We start from the raw sequence: 22,504 nt of genomic DNA, 5'->3' as shown, positions 1-22,504 counted from the left end.
AAGTCACAGTTAAATTTTATTCCTATTATTACAATTACATTAACAAGAACAGCCTACCACTAGATTTAGTGAAAACCGCAAGTAATACACTAGTGATTTATAAAAGTAAGGCTTGATGTTACAAACTGAACTCTATGATTACAAAAAAAGAAAACACAATTCACAAAAAAGAGCGCGCACGTAGCGTCATTAATCGCACTTATTTTATTTCATTTCCTTAGTGTAGGCGTCCAACTCAGCGTCGAGTTCTTCAGCTGTGGGTTGTTTTTTTTGGCTCCTCAAATTTCGCCCTCCTCCTCCTCCTCCACGACCTGACAAAGAAATTATTAGCCCATAGTTGCGTCCAGTTGAGTCAAGTACCTCTATTGGGTCGTCCTCTAGGTGCCCCTCTTGGACTCCTGTTAAATTTGCGCTCTCCTCCTATTCCTCTTCTGACCGGTGTCGGAATCTCTGACGTGGTGATTTGAATATTCATCGCCCTGCCATCGAGTGGCACCCCGTTGTACTGTTTCATGGCCTTAATCGCGTCACTCCTCCTCTCAAAAATAACATCAGCTGTGCCAAGCGACCTCCCTGAGCGATCATAATGCACCGAAGCGCTTTTGAGGGGGCCAAATTCGGCGAAAAGTTCTTGAATATCGGAGTCCGAGACCCCGAAATCTAAATTGGCCACCATGAGCTTAGTGGGGCCCATATTGGACTGTACTACGGCCCTGGCCGCGGCCACTTTACGTGGGCCGTAGCCCTCGAACAGATCGTGCTTCCAAGCACTGTTCACATCTCCCTAAAGAAACAATTGGATGGAGGTCAGATCTCACCCCGGACTATGATAGGATGCACAACTTGGCCGCTTCCAACGCAGCTTTAATAAAACATAATAAAGATTTACCCGGGTGTATTGGCGCGTTATTCCTCCGCGTCCTCGGCCCCTTTGGACGCCGCTAGTTCTTCGGAACGTGGTGCCTCGTCTAGGCGGACCACCCCCGCGGGGCCCGCCACGTCCGCCCCGTCGACCGCCACGACGGGGCTTGCTCGACTTTATTATATCGTCTAAACTCATATCAATTGTGTCGACCATTTTCAGATTTTCAAGCGGTTTTTGCAGGCAGAAAGACACTCTATTTGCAACCGGCGTCTCACACACTACCAACGACAAAATGGCGCACAAATGGAGGAAGATGCAACCTCGCGCATGCGCTCTGTCAAACTCGCTCAGTCGGCAACCCACCCGCGAAATTCAAAATTACAAAAAAAACTGCCCAAATTTATTACAGTAAACCCTCTCAACATTCGCGACACTCTGAAACGGTAAATAAAATCCTAGAACGGAAAAGCTTCTAAAAATTAACAAATAATCGAACCTTCACTTACTCGACACCATAAAAATTAAATAATTACATTCATTTTCATTAAAATCTTATTATTACGGCCATGTCATACTTGCGGCTTTTATGTGCTTTCGGAACAATTCTATGAAATGTTGGCCAAAGTGCGTTTCTTTTTCTGTCATTTCTTTAGTATTTTTACAGGTCTAAAGTTCCTATCAAAAGGAAGTCATTTCCTTTATGAAAAAAAAAATAAATAAAATTTTAGACAGATTAGAAGTGGTTTCTAAAATATTATTAGGTATTAAAATTTAATTTTTTACTTAGTTTACATGGTGTTTTTCTTTGAACTTAACCATTCCATTCCACAAGTTTATAGACTTTAACATTCGCCAATTTGACATTCACGTCTAAAAGTAGGAACGAAACCCTCGCCAATGTTTGAGGGTTTACTGTAATCAATTCGAGAAATGTGTACTTTCTTCTATTTTAAAATGAGATAAAAACTGAGTTGTTGAAATTGTAAAACAATTTTCGAGGCTCAAAATTCCTTGGAATCTGAAATCTGTTGGTACCTCTGCCAACCTGTTTGAAATTTCACAACTACCTTCGTTTTTTCGTCGTGTGGTGCAATACAGCTCCTTCATTAGTCGCATGACTAAAATATTTTTAGCATTTGATTAGATCTAAACGTTCTATTTTATATTTAGCAGATGACTCCTTTTATGATTTACAATTTAGCTAATGAGAAAATACATGCAATTATCTCGGCTTAATATCGGTCTCTTTCTGGCCAAATACCAGTAATAATTAATGTAGTACGAATAAACAGGAGGTTTATGTAGGTTAACAGTCGTAAAACGTACTTCTCCTATGCTAGGCAAGAATAATAGTCATTGTACTTTAAGAGAAAAAAGAGCCGCGCGTAAAGTCACGTAAGTGTTTCTGCTAATTTAATTTTTTTCTAATTGTTTACATGAGAATATATTAGTGTTATTAGATAAAACAATTATAATGGTGTGTTTGTACATAATTTGTTACTTTTAACCTTGCAAACTTTTTTTATGAAGTTTTACGTTTATTGATAAAGCAAGGTTGAGGCAAACGTTAAAATTCGTCAATGTTAAGAATGATTATATGAATGAAACGCCGGGCAAAAATTAAAAATGTTATAAATAGGAGGTCGAGGAGGGGATAAATTTAATGGGCGGAGCTTTAATTGATGACAAATCTAGCAATTTTGCGCAAAATTTAAATTGTTCATTTTAGTAACGGCTATCATAAGTGTTTTTATTTGTTGAAAGTGCGTCATCACAACAATCTTTTCTCCCAATTATCATCAAACAACGATAAAACTATAAACAAACAATAAAAGCAAACAAACTTGAACTTACTGTACTTCTAAATTATAATTTTGCGTGTGGATTCAACGTGTTAATTTACTTAAAATGAGTGTTTAATGCAATTTCACAAAGTACGAGTGGTTTACATAAATCCTTGTCAAAATTTATAGCTTTTTTATGGAATTTAAGATTACCTAGTACACGCTATAAATAATAGATGTCTACGTGAAGTAGATAGAAACTACGTAATAATAAGTAGCTTTATACTTAAGTCGGTGAAAAGATCCTGCAGTAAAATGACGCAACTGTTGGTAATCAATAGCTCCGTCGCTCCCGAATCAAAATCCGGTCTTGAGAGCTTAAAAATAATATTTGGCGCTCTTAACATAATAGAATAATGTGCCACAATGAACTAATGAATGGTCGTTTGTTTTATTAATAGAATTAAGCGATGGGGTCTGAAGAAGACGAAAGTGGTAAGTAAAAACGTTTGCTTGTTTGTTGAGGTCAAGTTTTTATCTGTGGAACGTCAGATGTAACGATTTCGTGAATTTAATAAACTGATAAAATAATATTTTGAGTACAACACAAACATTATTTCATGTTATGTTTAACATAGCTCAATTCACTCAATCAGTATTTGTTTACATTAGCTCGTAACATGGGTATATATTAAATCGCGAACTTAACTTTATCTTAAACTAATCTACAATTTGCACCTGATAATATTTTATTGTTTAGTTAACGCGATGGCCGGTTCAGGCTACGTCCTAGGTGTGGATATCGGCACTACCTCGGTCAAAGTGTGCGTTTTCAACCCTGCAAACAACGAAATTGTCGCCCAGATCAGCAAAGACACACAATCGAACGTCCCGAGCGACCAAGGAATCGACGGGAATAAACAAGACGTGCCGAAAATCATCTCGGCGTTGAACACATGTGTTGCCAAGTTCCAGAAGAACCTCCTTCAACATGTAAGGTCACAATAACACGATCTCTTGACTTGTTTTTCTTCCAGATTACGAAAATCGGGATATGTGGGCAAATGCACGGTGTTATGTTCTGGAATCAGGACAAAGCTTGGGAACGGGTGGAAAAGGATAACACCTTAGTGCGCTTCGATGTGGTCCAGGACCAAGTTTCCGCTCTATACACATGGCAGGACAGCAGGTGTGATACTGATTTTCTGGCCACCTTACCAGAGGCCCAGTCTCATCTCAGAGTCTATACAGGATTTGGGGCTGCCACGATTTTTTGGATGGCCAAAAATAAGTGAGTAAACACTCACGGGAGGTTTATTGCAAAAACAACAAACACCGATATTTACGTAAGGGGAAATAAAATTAAATTGGGAACAAAGTGCTCGAGTTTCCGGGAAATCTGATTTTTTCATTTATATTAATAACGCTTATCTAAATCTGCCGGCAGATTTGAGGACTTTACAAACTAAACAAACATGTTTTTTAAGGCCGGAAAAACTCAAACGTTACAACTGCTCGGGGACAATCCAAGACTTTGCCGTCGCCATGTTGTGCAACCTTCCCAAACCCATTATGTCCGACCAATTAGCCGCCAGTTGGGGCTATTTTGACTGTGTCAACCACCGATGGAACGAAGAAACCCTTAAAGACGCAGGATTCCCAACTTCGCTCCTTCCGGAAATTAAATTGAGTGGTGAAATTGCAGGCTATTTGGCCGACAACTGGCATAGCATTCCTAAGGGAACCCCTATTGGTATCGCCCTAGGGGACCTCCAATGTTCTGTATTATCGACCATCGAAAGTACCAAAGATGCAGTTTTGAATATTTCCACTTCGGCTCAAATCGCTTTCGTTGCGGAAGATTACAAACCCCACCGAGGGCCCCCAACTGTGAATACCGTCGAATACGTCCCTTATTTTAATAACAAGTATTTAGCTGTCGCGGCGTCTTTAAATGGGGGCAATTCTTTGGCTACCTTCGTGAAGATGGTGCAGCAGTGGACGATGACTTTGGGTTTTTCAGTACCTCAATGTAAATACTCCGTCACTAGAAAAATTCATAATTGACAATTTTCTTTCAGCGAAAGTTTGGGAAAAAGTCATCAATCTAGGCCTCGAAGAAAACAGCGTCTCTGACTTAAAAATCTCCCCGACATGTCTCGGGGAAAGACACGCACCAACAGTCATGGCCTCCGTTACCAATATAAATATTGGCAATCTTGACTTGGGGAAAGTTTTCCGTGCCTTATGCAACGGTTTGATTCTCAACTTGCACAGTATGATGCCTAGAGAAGTCCTACAAAACGCAAATATTTCACGCATCGTTGGAAATGGAAGTGGGCTATCTCGCAATAAAGTTTTACAAAACGAAGTCTCGAATCTCTACAAGCTGCCACTGGTTTTTACCACAGGAGGTGACGCCGCCAAAGGGGCTGCTATGGCTGTGAATTTAGAGTCCAAGCAATAACATATCCAAGTGTCCAAATATTCTTCAGATTAAAATACAAGAAATCGTTTCGTCCTTAGAGGCCTGCTATTTTGTGAAGAATGTAATTTGGAAATGGAAATAAATTTATGGAGATTTTGTCTTTTTTGGTGGAGGCGCCGGGTCAAGTTAATTTTGGAGAACTTACACGTTTTTCCAATGAAAACAACCAGTAATAAACAATCATCTATTGTGGTCCATCTCATTCAATATGCTCGCGTTCTTTCCACTCTGCTTTCAACCTATTTAGCTTCTCCCTTTTCCTGTTTTTATTATTTCTTTTCCTATCTTCCATCGCTTTGGTTTGGGCTTCCACACTGCTTTCCCCGTTTAACAGATTATCAAGTTTTGTTACTAAGTATTCCCGAGCTCTTTTTCTATTTTGATCCAAAGACCTAGTTTCATGACACTTCACAACAATACCTGAAAAAGTTGGATATTACAGAATTCAACCAAATAAAAGTGTACCTGTGGGTACATGCTTCAAAACCACACAATTCGACGTTTTATTAGTGGCTTGTCCACCAGGCCCGGACCCTCTAACATTTTGCTCCTCCAGTTCGCTATCCACGAGTTGCGGAACCCTGCTATAATCAATGTGCTTAGCTCTAATTAACCTAAATATAACTCCCCCGCGTGCTATCATTTGACAGCGCGTCTAACTAACAAAATTGCCCCTTTCTAAAAGAAAAAACTTGTAAGAAAATCCCGAGAAAACGATTCTAACCTCAAAATTGAAACTTATTTCGGTGGGCTCCTCGAGAGTGCGGTTTTTTCTGAACTCTTTTCGGATACGACCGCAGAAGTATTCTTTGTCTGTGAATTGTAATTCTTGGCCGTAACGGAGTAAATTTTTGTACAATTTCAAGACTTCACGTTTGGTTATGTTCAACATGTTGGTCAAGGCCAGTGGATGACGTCGTTGAAGTTAGCTTCCTGGTTGCGCCGTAACATAGGCAACACAACGTGCACTTATTTTTTCTTACAATAGACCAGTCAAACACTGGAATTTCATGAGAATTTTCATGTTTTCAACTTTCGTCCTTGCAGAGATAACTTCGAGATGCCCAAGTACGGGCACTTTTGTACTCCTGAGAACTTGTCTGGTCGACTTTGCGGCCTGGTTCGTGTAGATGTCGCTACTTGTCAAAAGGCGCTCGATTTAAAAACTGAACTGGGGTTTCATTATTCAAAGTAATTTTTATGAATTACATTAAAATCACAATTTATGTTGATTATTATCTAAATGATAATAATTAACATAAATTGTAATTTTAATGCAATTCTAACCACTTCGCATTCAGATTAATGTAAAAAAACTCTTTGGTTTAACAAATAATTTATTACATAATTATTTTCAATTTCAAAGTACAGACTATTTTCTTGTTGATAAAAAATCATATATTACACAGTTAGAGATCTTAAGACTACAATATGATTGTGTAATAACATTTTTAAGACTAATATATATACATAAATAATATAGTACGCAGGTAGGAATTTTCATTTCGTCTTAAAAACACTTAGGGGATTCGCATTTTTCAGTGTGAATCATGGACAGAGTTTTAAGGGGTTTTAGGGGTGTCCTGAGGGTGAACCCCTCGCAGAGTATTGAAGGAAATTATCGTTTGTACAAGTAGTAGTGCCATAAAACCAGAATGCGGTTAGCAAATCTTGAAAACTAGAAATATGACAAGAAGTGAACAATAAAAACTGAAATAATGAATCTGAGTTGTCTGAATCAGAACGTTTTATACGGGGTCACCCCATTCAGCTAAATTTGACTTATAATTTTAGAATGGTATCCTTAAAAAGGATAAAGACGTAAAGATCACTTGGAAAACAAACATATAACTAGCGAAATTGAAATTGAAAACTTACGTTAAGTCCACATTTTAAAAATTTTGAAGAACGTGTTGTTAATTGTAAATTCCGTTAATTCTTTAAACTTTATACGCATGCGAACTAGTTTCAAATTTGTGCAAATTTTTACTACAGTTTCCTGTTTGACTGACTTTTGACAGTTTAGCGATTGGTGTCCATCTAATATCATCCGCTGGTACTAAACACGATGGTAAGGCCATCTATTAATTAAGTCCACCTAAACGGCAGAGTACGATATAGTGGGAAAAATACGCATCAGACAGAGACACGAGATTGCTTTAAAATGGGATAAACTATGCCATAAGACTTGACGATCTCGAAATTATCTCTGGTCCTTGTCTGTTGCACGCATTCACTGGATACAATGTATGTATACCTATCTCTCTCGCCAGGATGGAGAGTTTTTGATTGGCTAATTTTAAAACTTGACAACAGATTGACAATAATTGTAATGTGTGACAGTTCAAAGCAAAATGAGTAATCCAACGTACTGTAACACAACAAGTTCTCTCAGCACCATAAAACTACCGACGTCGCATACTATAGACGACAGAAAGTGGAAATTTTTGGCTCAAGACGCATTTGAACAATTTTGTGCGAGAATTGTCGAAACAGATTTTGTAATAAGCGTAGAATAGAAATGGTACAAATAAGGGCTAACTAGTGAAATAAAAATCAATGGAATATTACAACTGGCATGTTTCTGAACTAAATCGTCGTTTGTGGAGAAACTGAGAAGCAAAATATGAAAATTAACCACAGACTACAAAGTGCGTGCAAAGAAAGTGAATTATTATGCGATTAGCAGATGATTTATAATTGTAACGGAAGTCACCGAACATACGGAGAGGAAGAAAAACATGGATTTTGACGAAGAGAGAAAAGATCAAGATTCAATTGAAAGAAATATCCTAGTAAATAAAAATCCAAGGTGTACCTAACTACATTGGATGAATGGAGAAATGTTCAAAGTATTGAAGAAATATACATGAAAGCAGTAAAAAAATACATTAAAAAGGGACAAGTAGATTGTTGAGAACATCAAAAGAATATGAAGCTCAGAACTGGTTAACAAAATAATGGACAGCTCTGACGACAAGTAAGAACAGAAATAGAACACGCTAGGAAACCTGTGACATTGTAGCAAATAAGATTTTGTTTAAGATTTGGACAGAGGCAAAAAGGTTGACAATGAGTAGAAAGGAGTAAAAGAAGATCGTGGCAGACCGAGAGAAGACTGCGCTTTTTTATTACACTCGACGAGGAACAAAATCAAATTGATGTAAATAAATAGTGGCAAATTTATCTTAAAAGAGACTTTCTGCATTTTTTTCTTTAGAAGTCTGGGTCTAATGTAAAGTTTTCTATGTTCTTACAATTGATCTACGCTGTTTGAATTAGCTTCTCCATTTTTCCAGGTTTCTGGTGTCAGACTAGAAAAGTGTTAGTCACACGTTGGTAATTTTGATTTTGTCATTAGTGTTTGACCTTAAACCTATTGAAAACTATGTCATGCACACTGAGAATTGTATCAACATCGTTTAATTGTGGAGCTATAAATGATCGGTTTTACCGCATTCATATTGTGGGAGTCTCCACTTGATGTAGAAGAGCTTCGGCCTATTAAGGAATGAAAGTTTCAACATTAAAAGACAGCAAAACGAATCAAACTAGTGATGAAAGAACCTTGTCACAAGATTTAGCAACATACAAGAGAAATAACGTCTAAAACTAAAAGTTCTTTACTGACATTAGCTGACAATTTGGATTTGCCATTTGAAATTCGAGTAACGATCTACGTCATGATCTCTGATTGGTTCCATCCTGACGAGAGAGACAATACTGCATAAGCGTATCAGCCATAAGAATCAATGCAATAGGTAGAGACGGAAATAAAAATTCTTGTTGCACATGTTTTGTGTAAAGTATGTCCAAATTTCCATATGGTAACCGGATCTATTATTTTCCAAATCTCTGGGAATAATAACCTCTCATAGTGACAATCCATACTTTGGTGTAAAATATACAGAAAGGGGATATTCAAAAGGGGTTGTAAAGTCGCCCTTTTTCATCACCGTTATCGTAAAAATCCAGCAACTACCCCGGTGGCAGTAGTCCCAAAAATAGAGAAAAATTCACATTCATTTCAGATAAATCTTCCATTCAAGTTTGCTTCCACCAGCCGTCAGAAGGTTGTAATCTTGCCCCGTTTAAATTCACCCTCTAAAAATGTTAAAAATCAAAAATGTACCCCGATGGCATTAGTCTCAAAAAATAGAGAAAAATTCACTGATAAATCTCCCATATCAAGTTTGCCTCCACCAGCCGTCAGAGGGTTGTAATCTTGCCCCATTTTAATTCACCCTCGAAAAATGTGAAAAATCAAAAATGTACCTCAATGGCAGTAATCCCAAAAACTAGAGAAAAATTTACTGATAAATCTCATATATCAAGTTTGCCTCCACCAGTTGTCAGAGAGTTGTAATTGTTATGACATTTAAGATGAGATTGGCATTAATGTCCTCCCAAAATTAGACATTTGTCAGTTTTTAAATGAAATTTGGTGTGTAAGAACGATAAAATCTGATAAGAGACCATAAGAATTACAAGGTTAGGATAAATTAAATGAAAACAAAATTGAGAAATTTTATTTAACAAAGTTGCAAAAACGATTTTCACGTATTTTTCAGTCAGAAAAGAACATTTTATTAGACTCCTTTCTTGTATCCTCCATTCGAAACGATTCCGTAGAATCACTTCCTGCAGTGTCTGTAGACAAAAAGTCACTTCCGGTCATACTGGCTTTACCAAGGACAGAAGATCGACTTTTTGTAGTCATAATCTGCAATAATTTTATTGAAGTAATATTTTATGTTTCTAGTACTGCTTGTTACATATACAGAGTGCACCCAAATAAATTGGAAAGATTTTAACCCCAATATCACACAATACATTTGATATAATGGCCAAAGTTGCGTTCCAAACCGTCACCGTTTCGACATTAATTTTTTGTAGAAATCGCCCATGAATTGTTGAGGCAGGCCAGTTTCAATACCAATGTCAGTCCAGGCTATCGAAAAGTTAGGAATAAGAGCGTTAATATACAAGTGGTAAAAATGTCTTTATCGGAGGTCCACGGATAATCCGAAATTTGTTTGCCTCATTCGAATTTCGATTTTTTTTGCAAACTCATTATCTACAGCGGTTACAATCTTTACACGTTATTCGGGTACACTCTGTATATTTTTTGGCATAAGTACCGCAAAATCTATTACTACGGCTTAAAGTGGACTTTTGCAGGTACTAACCAACAACTCTGTTAAATTAGCCTTAATAAAGTGTGTGTTGCTATTAACATGCGGCTAAAAACATGAAAATTGACCGTACCGAAGGAGCCTGACTCTCCAATGAAGCCAGTGTCTTACGTCGACTAAGTCGTCGCCTTCGCCTCCTCATTCGATCTTGCGCTGCGTGTTGAAGACATTTTGAGGTACTGTACCTCAAAGTCTGAAATCAGATTACATAAATTTCTATAATGTACTGTCTTGAGTCTTACCAGTTCACAGGCATCCTCTGCAGAGACGATGATATCACACTCAGTCATCCCTTTGACAGGAATTATTAATAATTTAGTAACTACGTCGATGGGAATATTAATTAAGCTGTTATTGGGGAGAATTAGTTTTCGAATGGTCCTGGCAATTCGACAGGGAGCGATGTACTTTTTATTGGTGTTCATATCAGCGACTAGGCCTTCGATGAGGATGATGTCTTCGATGACTTCTGTCACGACGAAGAGTTTGTAGGATGACAGATCTGGAACAAATGATCGTTCCAGAATCTGTTTGATCTGATCTTTTGAGTGGGATTGGTAGACTGGGGTGGACATTAGGACGGGGATGGCTATTCTTATACCGACTTCTTTCCACATCCTGGCTTCTAATCTAGAACGAACAAAAAGTCTAAATTATTTAAAATATATTACGTCGGTTTATGGTTATCCATTTATGGATTATTGAGTTTTCAGGTTTCAAATATTCAATGTTATAAAATTGATGACAATTAAAAAAATGATTAACTATCGAATTTGATGTACAAGTGTTTATAAATGTTTCTAGCATCAAAGGTGGCTCTGGAATTCCTGCCATGCACTATTTTGCCGCTTTATTTTCATAGTGAATATAACTATGTTTAACTACACTTAAAATGTCACTTAGTTCAACTACGTTTTAGTTACGATTTTGTGCTTAAGACTTTGATTTTCAGGTTTCAAACCATAACTATACAGAGTCCGGCAACACTTGTGTCCACCCCCAAAATCATCTTTAATTTTAAAGAAAAATTTTTTAAAATTTGCATATGCACACAGTTAACAAAGCTCTAGAAGCTGACGCAAAAATTTGTTTTTTATCACTGATAGTTTTGGCGTCCGACGCCTTAAAAATGTAATTTTTAGGTAATTGTGAGGGTTTGTGATATCAACCCCTAATTTATTTTTTTTTAATATAAATATGTTTAAAATATCTCAGTTGTTATTTTAGATTCAATGCAAATTGCCTTCAAAATTTGAGAAAAAAATGCTGTTTTATCAAGTTAGTTTCCAATTTCATTACGTCAAAACTGGGAACTACGTTTACACCCATCTGTAAACATCTTGTGTCACAAATGACATCTATTCTTTGGCTCGCTTTAGATTGTAACAAAAGTCTTATTACTTGGTGAAATTGTCGCTTTGTCGATGTTAATTAACGATTTCTAGTGTCCATAAAGTGCAGCATGCCCGTGTTAATCCAAATTAACCTTTATAAAAGTGAATGAAGTGACTTGTGAAATTTTGCTGTAAACGTAGTTTGCCGATGCGCTGCCATAATTTTGAAAACTAACTTGATAAAACAACGTTTTTTTCGCAAATTTTAAACACAATTTGCATTTGATTTAAAATAAAAACTCAGGTATTTGTATTACAGTTATGTTGAAAAAAGATTGAATTCGCGAATATTTCCGCAAAAACTCAAAAATCGCTAAAAATTATACTTCATAGGCGTCGCGACGCCAACCAAACCGTGATAAAAAACAAATTGTTGCGTCAGCTTCTAGAGCTTTGTCAACTATGAGCGTATACAAATTTTCAAAATTGTAACTTTAAAACTAAAGACGATTTTGGGGGTGGACACAAGTGTTGCCGGACCCTGTATAGATAGTTTTTGGTCAAAATTAACTTTGCTCTATGGTTGAGGTTAACTGCAAATGTCAACATTTGTAATGAGAGGCTAATTTCTTTGATATTTCATAGCCACCCTTGTTGCTAGAAACATTTAAAAACACCTTGTATATTTAATCCTAAAAAGCCACTTCTAGTCTTAAATCTACAGCCTAGAAAATTTAGAAAATCTCACCCGAAAGACGGATCCGGACTGAGCTGCATGGCCCTGTTGAGAATCCCATAGCTCAAAACGTACACTTGACTATGCGTATCCGCCGTAACCCTGCAGTTGAAAGGCCTCAAAGTCAAAATGCTGTGCTCGCCTATACAATTCCCCGAAACAATATAATCTACAGACTGCTCGTCATAGGTCGATCCAAAATGATAATCGACAATCGGCAAAACACCATACTCCTTGCAACTCCTCAAGATGTACGGATTCGGGGTGTACGAAACCATAAACACTCCCGTTACCACGACGTAGATGACATTGGCAACATGTCCCTCGTCGAAGATGACTTCTCCAGGTTCGAACGTCTGAGCCGTGACGTTTTCAAACAGGAAATTAATCACTTCGTCGTCGTCGGACATCCAAGGGACTTCCTTGAATATGATTTTCGGCGCGCTCGGTTGCACTTTCTTAATCAAATTAACGTCCTTATGCAATTCATTCAGCGACTCTAGAAGGAGATCGAGTTCTTGGGTGTCGACAAATCCGCTCGATTTCAGAACCATCACAGAATCGTATAAGCCGCTGAGGATGGTTCTGATGACTTGTTTGGTCTTGACGGTGATGGCGATCCACGGACGCTCCTTCTGGACGATTCCCATGAGCTTGGTGATGGTGACCCGGTCGATCTCCATTTGTCTTCGGATGTCGTCGCGGATTTTCTCGTTGGCGATGATGTGCTGGAGCATCCCAAGAACTTCAGATTCGGCGGCCGAGTAGCATTTAGCGAGTTCGTAGGTGAATGCCATTTTGGATTCGGCGATTTTTTCCAGTTGTTTTAGGATGTTCTGATAGAAGGTTCCGAAGATCCGCAGGAGACGAAGGAAACGTAGCATTTCAAATATTTCGACGACGCTGCGTTTCACAGTTAAGGTTTTGTTGGCGCAGTTGTTTAGCTCGTTTATGCTGATTTCGGTGCTGCACCAGGAGATGATCATGAAAATGAAGTCTTGAATATTCCAGAAAGACCTAGGAAAAGACTTGGGAAAAAAAGTAAAAATTATGATAAACGCCATTGTCTTTCTAGATCCTTGTGATGTACTTTTTTTTAAATATTTCTTGAGTTCAAAGTCCTTCTAGATCTTTTTTGGATTAGACGTATTTTTATTGATTTTCTTTAAATCATCAATTTTTTAAAAAGTGTAAAAGTGACAATCAATTGGAAAACTTACTTGAAGTAGGAAACACAGCCATCTTGGATGATATTTTTCCAAGACAACGCCAACACTTTGATGATAAACTCCACAGTGTATATGATGGTAAAAATTGACTTCATCACTGTGATAAAATAGTCCAAATAGATAATGTGCTCTTTCCTCCCACCCATTACAAGAGATGGATGATAATAATAGTCCACCAGTAAAAGACAACAATGTAAAGCTACTATAACTATCATTGTCTTCTCAAAGGAAGATTCCAACACTAAATGGTAACAAAGTCTGCGCCAATATGTCAACGGTGGGCGAACCTTTCTTCTACTTTTCTTAATAGCTTCCAGACGTTTCCTCGCCAAACGTTCGTACCATTTCTAAAGCAAAAAGTGAAATAAATAGGTTACAAATTGTAGAAACTCACTTCTTCAGAAAAGCGTCTGTAGAGATCCTCAACGCGGATCTTTGTGTCTTTGGAATCCATCGCCATTTCGATGGCTTGGGATAGAATTCGCATTCCTTCGTTTGAGATCATTCCGTTTTCATGTTGGCGCGAATATGACATTTTTTTTGCTTTTAGGACTCTTATTTTTGCGTCCCTAAAAAAGTGATGTTTGTTTCAAAACAGTCTAAACAGCAGAATCAACACCACAAAAAAGAAGGTGGTTGTGTAAAGTTCAGAGCTCCAAAAGCTAAAATCTACAATGTTAAAGGCAAGAACTAGAAGCTACAATTCAATTGCAAGAGGTAATAAAAACAACTTTGAAAGAAAAAGTTAGAAGTTAGGTGGAATTCAGCAAGCTGAAATGGACAAACTAGAACCTAAAAGCTGCAAGCCAAAAGTTAGATGTGCAAATCGCCATCTAGAAGCTACAAACTATTTTAAAAGCTAGAAATTGCAACCTAGAAGTTAAAAGCTACAAAACTTAGATGTTGCAATACACTCAGCTCAGTCTGTGCAGTCTGTACTCCCTGTTGCGAGCTAGAAGCTAGTACAGCTAGTTAGATGTACAAGCCTCAAACAACATAAAAGCTATAAATAGCTAGCTAAAGAAAAAAAAGCTAAAAACTCCAAACCACCAGCTTAAACCTAAATTGCAGTGTCAGTGCTACAAACCAGACGAAATACACTAAAGAAGGACGATCAAAGAAGCATAAATACATACACGACAACAACGAAGAAACAGAATTCTTTTGAAAAAAAATCACGAAGAGAAAGATGACCTTGAAAACATGAAAAAAAAGAAGACATTGATGAAACAAAGAACGAAAGAACAAGCAGAAGGCAGCTGTCAATTGTGAACTTACTTTGTCATTTCTTTGAATTCGTTTGGAGTGGGCTCCAGTAAAACTTCCTTCAGACAATCCGAACAATACATATAACGGTACCCTGGCACAGGAACATTTTCGGTTTCATCCCCTTCATCAATTTGACGCAAGTACGGATTCTTGAAAGTGGTCCATTCCCTGATCAGTTCCCAATTGATTTCACAAAGAAACTTATCATATTTTAACCAGGCAATGGCTCGGTCTCGCTTGTCATGAATATGCTTCATGCAATTCAGCATGTTAATTTGTCTCGTGGTGGAAATTTTGTTAAGTTCTAAAAACTCCAACACTTTCCTGATGGTACCGCCGTTGACGAGGTTGAAAATCATGTACAGCCCGATTACGTAAAACTTGGCGATATTTAAGTTCTTAGCTTTCTCCACCTCGTTCATGGAAGTGATTAGAAGAACCCCATAGGAGCCCTTGAGCCCTCCCCACACGCAGAGAAGCATACTTTTTAGATCCATCCCGTACCCAAATTTGCTAATCAAAGGTGAAAATATCAGAAAGATGATGAAGCGCACACATGTGTACAAAAGGTACGTTCCTAAGATCAACGCGTGGTCGCTGAAGCTCATAAATGGCGCCACGTAGCAGGAAGTTGACATGGCGTAGATGGTGCAAACTATTACGTTCAATGTGAATCCCATGGTTTCCCAGAACTCCAAGAGGAAGTACTCGGTTTCCTTGGTGAGGATGGGGCGTTCTTGACATAGCATCAGACCTACGATCATCACGCAAATGTCGCCACTAAACGTAATAAATTTTTGCGAAAGGCTGAAGGTGATGTAAGGGAACGTAGTCATCAAGACTAAGACGCTGAATTTGTTGTTGCACATTTTTCGGACCAAGTAGCGGCCGACGTGTCCAAATAAGTATCCGCAGATAATGCCTAGAAACAGAAATGGTTAAAGGCCATTTGAATCTAATTTTAGATCCACCCTGTATTCTTTCTAAAATTTTTAGCTTCTTCCATCTTCCTTCATTCTCTTTAGTTACTTTCCATATTCTTCCATTCCACACTTTCTAGACTTTCTCAATAAATTATAATTATTCATTTTATTTAGATTTTTTTTTTAATTTTCTAGTACTACAGTCTTTAAATTTGAGCTCTTTCTAATTCCTATCTACTTTTTGCTTTGGATTTTTTCACATTGAAGATTCAATATTTAGATTGTTCTTGATCTCTTGATCTCTTGACAGTTTTTACAGCTTATGGATTCTTTTTAATTTCCTTCTGATTTTCCTTAAATATTTTAAATTTTCTTCAAAACGTGTTTACATTTTCTACATTGAAAATTTTATGTTCTAAATTATGCATCATGTTCCTCTTAAATTCATGTTGGTCTATGCAGTGTTTAAGATTTTTCATAGATTTTTTCATTCTCCAACTTCATAATTATTTTCCTACTCTTTAGATTCTGTCAAAATTCTCCAAATTTTCTATAGAATTTCCCATTCTCGTTATATTTGCCCGAAAGATCTTATTTTGATTTTTTCTGGATTGTGCATAAATCTTTGACTTTTTTAGATTCTTTTTAAATTTTTAGACTATCCATGGCGTTGTGCCACGATCTGTATACCTCTAATACTTTGATACTTACTGAAGGCTGTGGTACGGATGAAGAGGCCCACGTATTGATACCAGTGTATAACATATTTAGAAGTGATCATGTCTTGGTACAAGAAGATCAAATTGACCACGTTGAAACTAAACAGTGCTTCGGCTTCTAACAAAACTCCAACCTGTCGAGATCGAAAGCACTGTTGTCTCAGCAATTGGGTAATGGTCTTGGGGAAAATAGGTTGGCAAGCCATTCCAAAAGTCATTCCAAAAACTAAATCCCAAGACTTATTAAGAACCAGTCTGCACAATCCACCAAAGATGACTGCCGTGAGCAAACTGACTACAATGATTGCAAAACGAGTTGAAGGTATTTTTATACCACGACTGTACCTGGGATGCCAATGATGACAGCTTGGGGAAGAATCTTCATAAAGAAAGTAATGTCCAAACAAAACGCAAGATTGAAAATGACAGCAGGAGCGAAAATGTAGTACAACTTAAACGGAGAAAAATTGACTATATTCGTCGCCAGTCGAAGGACGTCGTTTTTATACATAATGATGCCCCATAAATGCCCGATTATTACCATGATGGCGCCAGGAGGAATCGTCGATTTGATGTTCTGGAAAAAGAGCAGTAGTGTCTTGTTGGAACAACCGGGACGTGGATACTTTTAAGAACCATTCAACACCAAAGGAGATCATTACTATCAATGACAACATCACCAAAGGGGCGTAATTGGGGACGGCAGGATGGTACTTTAGGTTGTCGTCCACTTCGTCGCTGGCTGTGCTTTGATGGGATACTATCAGTCCACATCCGAAGAGGATAAAAGCAGTTAACAACAACTTCTTGCAGAGTGCTTTCATTATTGGTGCTTGCAGAAACGTTGACAGTCGATTGACAAGTTATAAATAGATACGCTCCATTCGTTTGTTTATGTTGTTTTTGGTGCATCGTGGTATCTTGGTTGTGTGGTTGAAAATTGGAAGACCACGAAAACCTAAAAAAGAATGTAAATAAAATAATAGTGATTAATGGTACAAGTGGGTTATTTTAAAAATTACCTATTAAAATACGCGAGTTAGTTATTTAACCAACGAGGCTTTGCCGAGCAGGTAATAAACGAATATTGAGCCAGCCAGTGTCGTCTAAAAACGGAGATCATGGCTATTCAAATCTTAATTTTACCGATTCTGTAGTGTAAAAGTGAGTAAAACTATATGAAGCTTAACAGATAAGTCAATTAAAAATTTTTGTGGATTGGATCTTTGTTGCATAACACCATTCAATTATGGTCATTAAAACCTTATTTTTTCCGAATCTGTAGAGCAAAATTGCAGTGACACTGATGTAGCACTTCAGTTGGACTATTAGCTTTAAGAATTTTAAGTCCATATGAAACTTAACAGGTGGTGATATTTTTAATCGATGTAAAAACGTGAAGCGGTACATCAAAAGTTTTTTGTGGGTTGGATCTTTGTTGCATAACACCATTCAAATTAGGCTCCCGATTAACCGAGCTAATGTGATAAGAAAAAACTTGGATAATGCTAAGACTGTTTGAAATAAAAAATGTTAGATGAAAAATCAACCTATTATTGTTTTTATTTGTTCTATAATTGTCAAAAATTTCTATACTTCTGGAGTTATGCCGATTTCATTGGCTGATATGCATAAAAATCCAGCATTTGCTACAAGTGTTAAGAAAAACCAACGTTTTCAAGGTGATTTTTCTCTTCGTTTTTTTTTTTTTTCGTTATTGTCGTGTATGTATTTTTCTTTAATAGTTCTTCTTAGTTTATTTCGTTTGGCTTGTGGCACTGACATTGGAATGTAGATTTAGGCTCGTGCTTGAGGATTTTAGCTTCTACCTTCTTGTACATATCTAATTTTAAAATTTTTACTTTTTTATTCTTCTTTAGCCGCTTATTTACAGCTTTTAGGTTATGGCTTGTACATCTAACTTCTCGTTTGTAACTTTTAGACTGTAGCTTTCAAATTAATTCTAACTTCGTTTATGTAATTTTTGCTTCTAGCTGGCAACAGGGAGTATCATTGATGAGGTTTTCAAATATGAGATATTGTTGGATATTTGGTATTGATTGCTTGAATATTTTTACTTAGTTGACTCAGATATTTTGACTTTGAATTCACCAGTATACAAAATATTTATATTATTAATTGATTTTTTGCTTTCAAGGAGAAATTCTTTGCAGAATTGTTGATTCCCTTTCTGTGAACGATACGTTTATTTGTGCCTCCCATACCATCCAGAGTTTCTTTAACATGTGAGCATTATAATAGAAGTTGTTAAAACCAACTGTGTGTACATGTAAGTAGTGGAAAGAAGTAAATGCTAATGCTTCAAGCATTCGCTGAAAGTGTAGGTAATACTACACCCGCGAAGAATATTCTTGACGATGAAGTATGTACTACCGGAACTTACTTTTCGTCTAGCATCTGCGCATTGCTTTAGTATTTACTTTTTGACGAAGTAGGAGTATCTACTACACTTACTGCCGATAAATGAAGCATTCTCTGAAGTTGGTAAGCAAGCAACTTCGAGGCAAATGCTACAACATTTTTTATGTACTCGTATATAATATGCTAAAAAGACTATCAGAATGTAGAGGAGAGGGGGGCATAGCGGGGCAACACGCTTGCTGCTCAAATCAAACGCCGTGAAAAAAGTCGAATAGCGTATTTTGATTGGTTGTCAGTTGACAGTTGACCATGTGTGTTTTATAAAATAAAGTGTGAAAACCTATATGTTTTATAAAACAAAATGTGAAATCCAGTGTTTTCGTTAAAAAGTTCGCGAAGTTAGGGAGCAACTTTTTTTCAAATCTAGTCATACAAATGTAGTGGCTAAAAATGATGAACCTGCGCATTTGTGTGCAACATGCATTGATGCCTAAGTGATTTTAAAATGTTACTTTTTCTAAGTAGGTACACAGTTATTAAAAAATTTGATTTACCCATAGGGTACCCCACTTTACCCCTATGTGCGGGGCAAAGCGGGGCAAATCCCATTTTTCAAAATAATGCTCACATGTCGTAAGTTTTTTATTGTAATCAAAAAAAGTACAATAAAAATCATCCGCAATACATTAGTCTGTGATATTTAGTAAAAAAAATTTGTTAATTTCTATTATTTTAGGATGCGTGGCTAATTGATTGTTAAGTTCCCCACTAAGCCCCCCTCTCCACTATTGTTATCAACAAATGGAATCGAAATTTCAAATCTCATTTTTTTCTCAACTGTTTAGTTTTTACAAAAAAGCTTTTTGAATATAGTTTTGGTACAGCGTTCATTGGACATTCTTTGCGTCTTGAATTAACAGACAGCTTAAAAAATCCAAAGTTAGTAATCTTTAGATTTTTACACTGTCGGTTCTGCCAGATATCTGTAACAAGTTTTTCAATTCAAATTAAAATTATATTTTTCGGTTTTGTTAAAAATATTATTGGGATTTTTTGTTCCATTTATGGGGCAGAAGCTGCATATACATATACATATACATTTTACATAATCCCTAACACTCTGTACATATACTGCATACTACTTTACACACCCAGCATAAGCAAATTTCATTGTATTTCTTGTTAAAAAGAATATATAGTTCCTTTTTTTACCTTTTAAATGCAAAACGAAAAAAGGTTAAGAAAAATAAGAGAAAAAGAAGTGTGTTTATTTTCACCAAAGGTGAATTTATTGATCTAAAGTTGGATCCTAATTGTACGTTTACCGGAGAATTAGGTAGTTTTCTTGAAGTTCTTGTTTAATGAATAAAACACTGTAAATTTAACTAACGACGTATATTAAAAAATGTAAATAGGAAATTATTAGAGTTATTACAAGAATTGATGATTATAATACGGAGGTTAAAGTCGAACTTGTTCTCTTACACTATTCATTTTTACCCTTTATTTTCGATAATGCAGGTAGCCCCCTAACACATTCCAATATTCCGTTAATTCGTATTTAATGTTCAAACTCGTGAAACGTGAAATAACGATATTTTATTCTAATACATTTTTATTGCTAATTTAAAATAGTTATTTTTGTATTAAGTGCGCAAAATTAATTTAATGGCGTTTAAGAATGCTAATTTTGGTCGAGACCGTAAAGGCATTCGAAAGCGCCATAAAAACACGAATGAGCCACGAAATACAAACAATATTTTTTCTACAACCGCTAGTAATCGAATAAAACTCCTCCTGTAAAAAAATTGCAGAAATTAGAGTTACCAGCGTCGCGCGTATCTAAGGAAATGCACTTGTTGTTTTCATAAACAAAAAACCGTTTTTTGGCGTTTTTCCAATTTTGGAGTGCAAACAATGGATTTTACTCGCGAAGACGACGATGTGGAAACAGTTGCTGCTGCTGCGATATCCAATCTTCTCCCTGGTGAATCAAAACCGATGTAGGAGAAAGCCTACATGCAATTTCGAGAATGGTGCACGAAGAAAAACGTATTGCAAGTTACAGAAAACGTATTACTATCATATTTAGAAGAGAAGTCCAGGAAGGTAAAACCACCAACTTTATGGAGTACTTTTTCCATGCTGAAAGCCACTCTGAATGTCAGCTTTAATTTTGGGAGTAGCGCTTGTCGTCGAGAAGACTGAAGAACTGATGAAAATGACTGTTGATGGCATTCAAGATGTTGGGACCGTTTTGATTGTTAATGTTCCGGATAGTAAAAATCACTGCGAAAGAACTTTTAGTGTTTCAAATTCGGAGTACATTTACTACATACTTGAAGTATTAGCATTTACTTCGACTTTATTCATACGAGCCAATTCGCGAAACAAATGACCGATGGTGGCGCTGCGACCGTTGCAAAGATGGTGGGTGAGAAGCATAATCTGTTATTGAAAAGTGTATTTTTGTGGTCGTTTATTAGAAAAAACATGAATTTATCTACAATATTCAGTGTTAATTTACATCGTTGGGTGTAATTGTTGTTATATCTGAACCTACAAACCGATGTGTACCAGATTTGAAGCGTTTTGAGACAAAATTGCAAACTACAATCATTGTATTATAAAACTATATTAACTCCTCTTGTTAATTTAGGATGCATTGGTTCCCCGACGCCCAAATAGTTGTCTTAAAGAGTTTGTTAATCATTCTTGAGGTATTTAATAGGTTTTAACTGGTTTTCTTGTAACATTTCTTTGAGGTTACGTTTGCACTTTGTCAATCATTTACTGTATAGTTTATCCGGTGAGAGATTGGGATATTTTGACAGTTGACATATAGGTTGGTAGCAAATTATGCTACAAAATACACTAAAAACACGCGAAATCAGTCAGTAACTGGGGTTATTTTGTTATTTTAAATTTCGCGCGTATGGTACACTTTTTATCGCGTAGATTTAGTGACTTTTCTGTCATTCAATCTCTCACCGTACAAACTATACCTCAAAGAACGAAATACCCACCATGTATCCGTTCGCTATTCCTTGGTTCACTTATCTAAAAGTAGATTTTTCAATAAAAACCTTCTGATAGCACTGTTATTATTGTTTAGCTGATTTGCTGGTTTGGTTTGTAATGCGACCCGTTTCACGTAATAACCTTAAACCATGCGTTACCAACACCAGAATCTATTGAAATACATTAGAAGGAATTAAACTACTACTTCGAAAATGTGAATTCACCTGAGGAAGATGATTTTTTTGGCGACAAATGCATTGTTTCTTATGCACCTTCACAACAATTATGCTTCTCAGTAGTGTTAAAATGCGCCACCAGAGGTCGTATCGGAACATTTTCATCGCGAATATCTCGTACGCAACCAACACAAACGGTGTGCATCTTAACTTGGTTTGAGTCCTAACTTGTTTGTGTCCGAACTACCGTGTAAAACTTCTGTGACTTTTTCATAGAGGTCGCTCTCTCTTTTGATTTCCGAAATTTTACCGTGGAGTGGGTTGTCTAAAGTTGCCGAGATCTCTAGAGAAATGGCCATTCCTCAATCCTAACCGATCGGACT

At 36.8% G+C, this 22,504-nt stretch overlaps 6 protein-coding genes and 1 long non-coding RNA gene across 9 annotated transcripts; 1 reads left to right on the top strand and 6 right to left on the bottom strand.

Moving 5' to 3' along the window:
* Positions 1-3: 3 nt before the first annotated feature.
* Ref1 (RNA and export factor binding protein 1) lies at positions 4-1,208 on the bottom strand. Its single transcript, XM_088046580.1, has 3 exons — positions 890-1,208; positions 361-784; positions 4-311 (listed from the first exon to the last, which is right to left on the bottom strand). Exons 1-3 carry the CDS (start codon positions 1,076-1,078, stop codon positions 205-207), a joined length of 720 nt encoding a protein of 239 aa, XP_087902706.1. The 5' UTR covers positions 1,079-1,208; the 3' UTR covers positions 4-204.
* A 964-nt stretch (positions 1,209-2,172) lies between these two features.
* LOC148167862 (sedoheptulokinase-like) lies at positions 2,173-5,233 on the top strand. 3 transcript variants are annotated; one of them, XM_088046578.1, is made up of 6 exons: positions 2,179-2,260; positions 3,111-3,144; positions 3,410-3,642; positions 3,687-3,940; positions 4,137-4,681; positions 4,731-5,233. In XM_088046578.1, exons 2-6 carry the CDS (start codon positions 3,120-3,122, stop codon positions 5,114-5,116), a joined length of 1,443 nt encoding a protein of 480 aa, XP_087902704.1. In that variant the 5' UTR covers positions 2,179-2,260; positions 3,111-3,119; the 3' UTR covers positions 5,117-5,233. The 3 variants fall into 3 exon arrangements, with proteins under 3 accessions (XP_087902705.1, XP_087902704.1, XP_087902703.1); XM_088046579.1 differs by lacking the exon at positions 3,111-3,144 and having other exon boundaries at positions 2,173-2,260; XM_088046577.1 differs by lacking the exon at positions 2,179-2,260 and having other exon boundaries at positions 2,880-3,144.
* A 74-nt stretch (positions 5,234-5,307) lies between these two features.
* Positions 5,308-5,780, bottom strand: LOC148167861 (mitochondrial translation release factor in rescue). Its single transcript, XM_088046585.1, has 2 exons — positions 5,603-5,780; positions 5,308-5,557 (listed from the first exon to the last, which is right to left on the bottom strand). Exons 1-2 carry the CDS (start codon positions 5,778-5,780, stop codon positions 5,337-5,339), a joined length of 399 nt encoding a protein of 132 aa, XP_087902711.1. The 3' UTR covers positions 5,308-5,336.
* On the bottom strand, positions 5,727-6,067 carry LOC148167860 (mitochondrial ribosome and complex I assembly factor AltMIEF1). Its single transcript, XM_088046586.1, has 2 exons — positions 5,862-6,067; positions 5,727-5,815 (listed from the first exon to the last, which is right to left on the bottom strand). Exons 1-2 carry the CDS (start codon positions 6,027-6,029, stop codon positions 5,777-5,779), a joined length of 207 nt encoding a protein of 68 aa, XP_087902712.1. The 5' UTR covers positions 6,030-6,067; the 3' UTR covers positions 5,727-5,776.
* A 3,637-nt stretch (positions 6,068-9,704) lies between these two features.
* Positions 9,705-17,446, bottom strand: LOC148167859 (sperm-specific sodium:proton exchanger-like). The gene is made up of 10 exons (XM_088046119.1): positions 17,169-17,446; positions 16,888-17,119; positions 16,535-16,837; positions 14,910-15,822; positions 14,026-14,200; positions 13,623-13,978; positions 12,415-13,419; positions 10,575-10,962; positions 10,406-10,525; positions 9,705-9,860 (listed from the first exon to the last, which is right to left on the bottom strand). Exons 1-10 carry the CDS (start codon positions 17,364-17,366, stop codon positions 9,705-9,707), a joined length of 3,846 nt encoding a protein of 1,281 aa, XP_087902245.1. The 5' UTR covers positions 17,367-17,446.
* A 3,648-nt stretch (positions 17,447-21,094) lies between these two features.
* LOC148167858 (uncharacterized) lies at positions 21,095-21,791 on the bottom strand. The gene is made up of 2 exons (XR_015770775.1): positions 21,264-21,791; positions 21,095-21,213 (listed from the first exon to the last, which is right to left on the bottom strand). It is a non-coding gene; the product is annotated as an uncharacterized LOC148167858 (long non-coding RNA).
* Positions 21,792-21,833: 42 nt separating this feature from the next.
* On the bottom strand, positions 21,834-22,480 carry LOC148167857 (uncharacterized). The gene is made up of 3 exons (XM_088046118.1): positions 22,379-22,480; positions 22,170-22,331; positions 21,834-22,115 (listed from the first exon to the last, which is right to left on the bottom strand). The coding sequence occupies exons 1-3, from the start codon at positions 22,478-22,480 to the stop codon at positions 22,029-22,031; spliced, it is 351 nt and encodes a 116-aa protein (XP_087902244.1). The 3' UTR covers positions 21,834-22,028.
* Positions 22,481-22,504: the final 24 nt, after the last annotated feature.

The sequence above is a fragment of the Gnatocerus cornutus genome, chromosome 9 (genome assembly GCF_029298725.1).
Source record: "Gnatocerus cornutus isolate USDA-ARS CGAHR chromosome 9, icGnaCorn1.1, whole genome shotgun sequence".
Classification (NCBI taxonomy): domain Eukaryota; kingdom Metazoa; phylum Arthropoda; class Insecta; order Coleoptera; family Tenebrionidae; genus Gnatocerus; species Gnatocerus cornutus.
This window is presented reverse-complemented; position numbering and strand designations above follow the sequence as displayed.

Coding starts and splice junctions, on each gene's coding strand:
- LOC148167860 (XM_088046586.1), bottom strand. CDS start 6,029: ATGTTGAACATAACCAAACGTGAAGTCTTGAAATTGTACAAAAATTTA. Junction 5,816..5,861: donor AAATAAGTTTCAATTTTGAG/GTTAGAATCGTT, acceptor TTTTTCTTTTAG/AAAGGGGCAATTTTGTTAGT.
- LOC148167861 (XM_088046585.1), bottom strand. CDS start 5,780: ATGATAGCACGCGGGGGAGTTATATTTAGGTTAATTAGAGCTAAGCAC. Junction 5,558..5,602: donor TTTGAAGCATGTACCCACAG/GTACACTTTTAT, acceptor CAACTTTTTCAG/GTATTGTTGTGAAGTGTCAT.
- LOC148167859 (XM_088046119.1), bottom strand. CDS start 17,366: ATGAAAGCACTCTGCAAGAAGTTGTTGTTAACTGCTTTTATCCTCTTC. Junction 13,979..14,025: donor ACAGACGCTTTTCTGAAGAA/GTGAGTTTCTAC, acceptor TTTTTGCTTTAG/AAATGGTACGAACGTTTGGC. Junction 10,526..10,574: donor CAGAGGATGCCTGTGAACTG/GTAAGACTCAAG, acceptor ATCTGATTTCAG/ACTTTGAGGTACAGTACCTC.
- LOC148167857 (XM_088046118.1), bottom strand. CDS start 22,480: ATGGCCATTTCTCTAGAGATCTCGGCAACTTTAGACAACCCACTCCAC. Junction 22,332..22,378: donor TCTATGAAAAAGTCACAGAA/GTTTTACACGGT, acceptor ACTCAAACCAAG/TTAAGATGCACACCGTTTGT. Junction 22,116..22,169: donor AAAAAAATCATCTTCCTCAG/GTGAATTCACAT, acceptor GTATTTCAATAG/ATTCTGGTGTTGGTAACGCA.
- Ref1 (XM_088046580.1), bottom strand. CDS start 1,078: ATGGTCGACACAATTGATATGAGTTTAGACGATATAATAAAGTCGAGC. Junction 785..889: donor TAACGCGCCAATACACCCGG/GTAAATCTTTAT, acceptor TTGTTTCTTTAG/GGAGATGTGAACAGTGCTTG. Junction 312..360: donor TAGAGGACGACCCAATAGAG/GTACTTGACTCA, acceptor TTTCTTTGTCAG/GTCGTGGAGGAGGAGGAGGA.
- LOC148167862 (XM_088046578.1), top strand. CDS start 3,120: ATGGGGTCTGAAGAAGACGAAAGTG. Junction 3,145..3,409: donor GTCTGAAGAAGACGAAAGTG/GTAAGTAAAAAC, acceptor TTTATTGTTTAG/TTAACGCGATGGCCGGTTCA. Junction 3,941..4,136: donor TTTTGGATGGCCAAAAATAA/GTGAGTAAACAC, acceptor ATGTTTTTTAAG/GCCGGAAAAACTCAAACGTT.